The 4,805-nt window shown below is 37.2% G+C and overlaps 1 protein-coding gene across 1 annotated transcript in view; it reads left to right on the plus strand.

Moving 5' to 3' along the window:
* Positions 1 to 4,805, plus strand: part of ddah1 (dimethylarginine dimethylaminohydrolase 1) — a 22,158-nt gene that overhangs the window by 13,316 nt on the left and 4,037 nt on the right. The window contains exon 5 of the mRNA XM_016504383.1: positions 1,197 to 1,340. Coding sequence (XP_016359869.1) covers positions 1,197 to 1,340 — 144 coding nt within the window. The remainder of the gene's footprint in view (positions 1 to 1,196; positions 1,341 to 4,805) is intronic.

Below are 4,805 nucleotides of genomic sequence, written 5' to 3' on the forward strand. Positions count from 1 at the left end.
CTGTGTCTGTGTCTGTGGCTGTGTGTGTGTGTGTGATCTGTGTTCAGTCTGTTATTTTTCACAGGAAATATTCCAACAACAGGATTTAGTGCTGCAAAAACAAACCGACCAATCAGAGGCTCCGCTGCTCTCGATGAGGTCATCAGATAGTTGTAGAATAAGCCTAGAACCGTGAAGAGTTTCTTACTTTTTACTTGAACATTTATTTATTATTATATTCTATGTTTCACAGTATAAATGTTATTTCACAAATAAAACAGACAAAATTTCATGATGTTCCCTGATAAATAATTTATTTTATATTATATTATTATTTTTATTAATGCATTCATTTATATTTATACTTATAAAGTCTTTCTAATTCTTTTTCTTAATAAACGACCTAAATAAAACTAAACTAAAACTAATAAATACAAATTTATACAAACTGTATAGACATTTTTTTAAACTAATAAAAATGACAAAAACAACACGTTCAACACAATTCAACAAAATTACTAAAACTTTAACTAAAATTAAAGTGAAAACAGAAACTATAAAAATAAAATCTAATCCTAAATATTAACAAAAACTTTAAAAGTATATCAGTGATACTACAATAACACTGGAATGCACACATTAATTCATTAAAAATGTATTTTATTCTATCAATTTCTGTCTATTACTTTATTAAAAATATTATTTCACAAATAAGAAATCCAAAATGTCATTATGTGCTCACATAAATAATAATTTGATATTATATTATTTATATTTATTAATACATTCATTTATATTTATGGATTCTTTCTCTTTGTTTTTCTTACTAAAATTACCAAAATTAAATAAATGAAAACAAATAAAAATGACAAACACATCAACATTATTCAACTGTAATTAAATAAATAAAAACAGAAAATATAAAATTAAAATATTAACAAAACCTATAACAGTATATCAGTGATACTAAAACACTGGAATGCACACATAAATTAAAATGTATTTTGTAATATATTGTAATTCTTAAAAATATTATTTCATAAATTAAAAATACAAAATTCAATGATGTGCTCAGTTGAATAATTTATTTAATATTATCCTCTTTATTTTTCTTTCTTTAAATACTTGACCTTTCTTTTATTAAGTTTATTCCATTATGTGACCATCCTATTACAAACTGATGATCTAATTTTTGTATTATCTGTCGGTCTCTGTAGATTATGCAGCAGATGAGCGATCATAAATATGATAAACTGACACTTCCTGATGATTTGGCTGCAAACTGCGTCTACATGAACCTGCCGGGTAAAGGAGACGTCCTGCTGCACTGCACACCGGAGGAGTTTCCTGAGAGCGCCAAGGTCACACACACACACACACTCACACACACACACACACACACTCACTCACTCACTCACTCACTCACTCTCAAACACACACACACACACACACACACACTCACTCACTCACTCACTCACTCACTCTCAAACACACACACACACACACACACACACTCACTCACTCACTCACTCACTCACTCTCAAACACACACACACACACACACACACACTCACTCACTCACTCACTCACTCACTCTCAAACACACACACACACACACACACACACTCACTCACTCACTCACTCACTCACTCTCAAACACACACACACACACACACACACACTCACTCACTCACTCACTCACTCACTCTCAAACACACACACACACACACACACACACTCACTCACTCACTCACTCACTCACTCTCAAACACACACACACACACACACACACACTCACTCACTCACTCACTCACTCACTCTCAAACACACACACACACACACACACACACTCACTCACTCACTCACTCACTCACTCTCAAACACACACACACACACACACACACACTCACTCACTCACTCACTCACTCACTCTCAAACACACACACACACACACACACACACTCACTCACTCACTCACTCACTCACTCTCAAACACACACACACACACACACACACACTCACTCACTCACTCACTCACTCACTCTCAAACACACACACACACACACACACACACTCACTCACTCACTCACTCACTCACTCTCAAACACACACACACACACACACACACACTCACTCACTCACTCACTCACTCACTCTCAAACACACACACACACACACACACACACTCACTCACTCACTCACTCACTCACTCTCAAACACACACACACACACACACACACACTCACTCACTCACTCACTCACTCACTCTCAAACACACACACACACACACACACACACTCACTCACTCACTCACTCACTCACTCTCAAACACACACACACACACACACACACACTCACTCACTCACTCACTCACTCACTCTCAAACACACACACACACACACACACACACTCACTCACTCACTCACTCACTCACTCTCAAACACACACACACACACACACACACACTCACTCACTCACTCACTCACTCACTCTCAAACACACACACACACACACACACACACTCACTCACTCACTCACTCACTCACTCTCAAACACACACACACACACACACACACACTCACTCACTCACTCACTCACTCACTCTCAAACACACACACACACACACACACACACTCACTCACTCACTCACTCACTCACTCTCAAACACACACACACACACACACACACACTCACTCACTCACTCACTCACTCACTCTCAAACACACACACACACACACACACACACTCACTCACTCACTCACTCACTCACTCTCAAACACACACACACACACACACACACACTCACTCACTCACTCACTCACTCACTCTCAAACACACACACACACACACACACACACTCACTCACTCACTCACTCACTCACTCTCAAACACACACACACACACACACACACACTCACTCACTCACTCACTCACTCACTCTCAAACACACACACACACACACACACACACTCACTCACTCACTCACTCACTCACTCTCAAACACACACACACACACACACACACACTCACTCACTCACTCACTCACTCACTCTCAAACACACACACACACACACACACACACTCACTCACTCACTCACTCACTCACTCTCAAACACACACACACACACACACACACACTCACTCACTCACTCACTCACTCACTCTCAAACACACACACACACACACACACACACTCACTCACTCACTCACTCACTCACTCTCAAACACACACACACACACACACACACACTCACTCACTCACTCACTCACTCACTCTCAAACACACACACACACACACACACACACTCACTCACTCACTCACTCACTCACTCTCAAACACACACACACACACACACACACACTCACTCACTCACTCACTCACTCACTCTCAAACACACACACACACACACACACACACTCACTCACTCACTCACTCACTCACTCTCAAACACACACACACACACACACACACACTCACTCACTCACTCACTCACTCACTCTCAAACACACACACACACACACACACACACTCACTCACTCACTCACTCACTCACTCTCAAACACACACACACACACACACACACACTCACTCACTCACTCACTCACTCACTCTCAAACACACACACACACACACACACACACTCACTCACTCACTCACTCACTCACTCACACACAGAGAGTCACACAGACACACACACACACAGAGACAAACACACTCACACACACGTACTTACACACAATTCAGAAAAATAATGCGATTAATTAGATAATTTTTTTTTTGATTGACAGCAGAAATATATATATTTATATATATATAATTAAAATACCAATTATCTGAGCTCATCATTAATTTTTTTGTTTTTGTTTTTTTGCATTTATCATCTATAAAACAGATTATTCGCTGCATAACCCTACAGACATTCCAAAACGTAAAAAATTATTTAATTAATTAATCAATCTCATCTGGTATAAATAAATGATTTCGAACATAAATAAGCGACTTTAAAACTAGCTAATATTACTAAAACCGTTATTATAGCTAATATTACCATAATAGATACCAAAATGAACTAACAATAATATAGCTAACTAGACTGAGATGTATAATCATCTGATGATCCAGTGATGTATGATATAATATATAATATAGGTATAATATGAACGGTCTCTTGAAGCTCGAGCGCGGCTCTAGTTGAGCTGGTTGTCTGAAATCGTCTGCGTCCGCAGTAAGAGATCTTGCGGTTGCTGGAGGACTCGTAGGAAAACACGGCTGGGCTTTTGGAGGATCTCCATCACATGACACACTTGTCTGACACAATTGGTTTGTTCTATTTTCTATTAAATATAATATTTTATATAAATTGGTTTATTTAAATAGCACTACTAAAGTCACACACGTTAAGCAACCAGACAATTACATATAATACAGTTTAACTATAGGCTGCCTCCCCAAAATGAGCTTTCAGCAGACATTATTTGTCAAATAATATTTGTGAAATATTTATAGTATTTCACATAAAAAGACAATTTAAATTGTATTCAGTAATTTATTTAATATTAATTTATGCATTTATATTTAGATTGAATGTTTAGTGTTTTTAATACGTACATACATATATACACACGCTCACATTTTTTTGGTAATTGCTTTTGTAAATAACTTACATTTACATTTAGTCATTTTGCAGACGCTTTTATCCAAAGCGACTTACAATTGGGAACTTAATTCTTACCTACATGTAAAGTCTTATGCATATTTAATGAGATTTAATTATATATATATATATATATATATATATATATATATAATACTAATATAATACTGT

The sequence above is a fragment of the Sinocyclocheilus anshuiensis genome, unplaced genomic scaffold (genome assembly GCF_001515605.1).
Source record: "Sinocyclocheilus anshuiensis isolate Anshui unplaced genomic scaffold, SAMN03320099.WGS_v1.1 scaffold1762, whole genome shotgun sequence".
NCBI lineage: Eukaryota > Metazoa > Chordata > Actinopteri > Cypriniformes > Cyprinidae > Sinocyclocheilus > Sinocyclocheilus anshuiensis.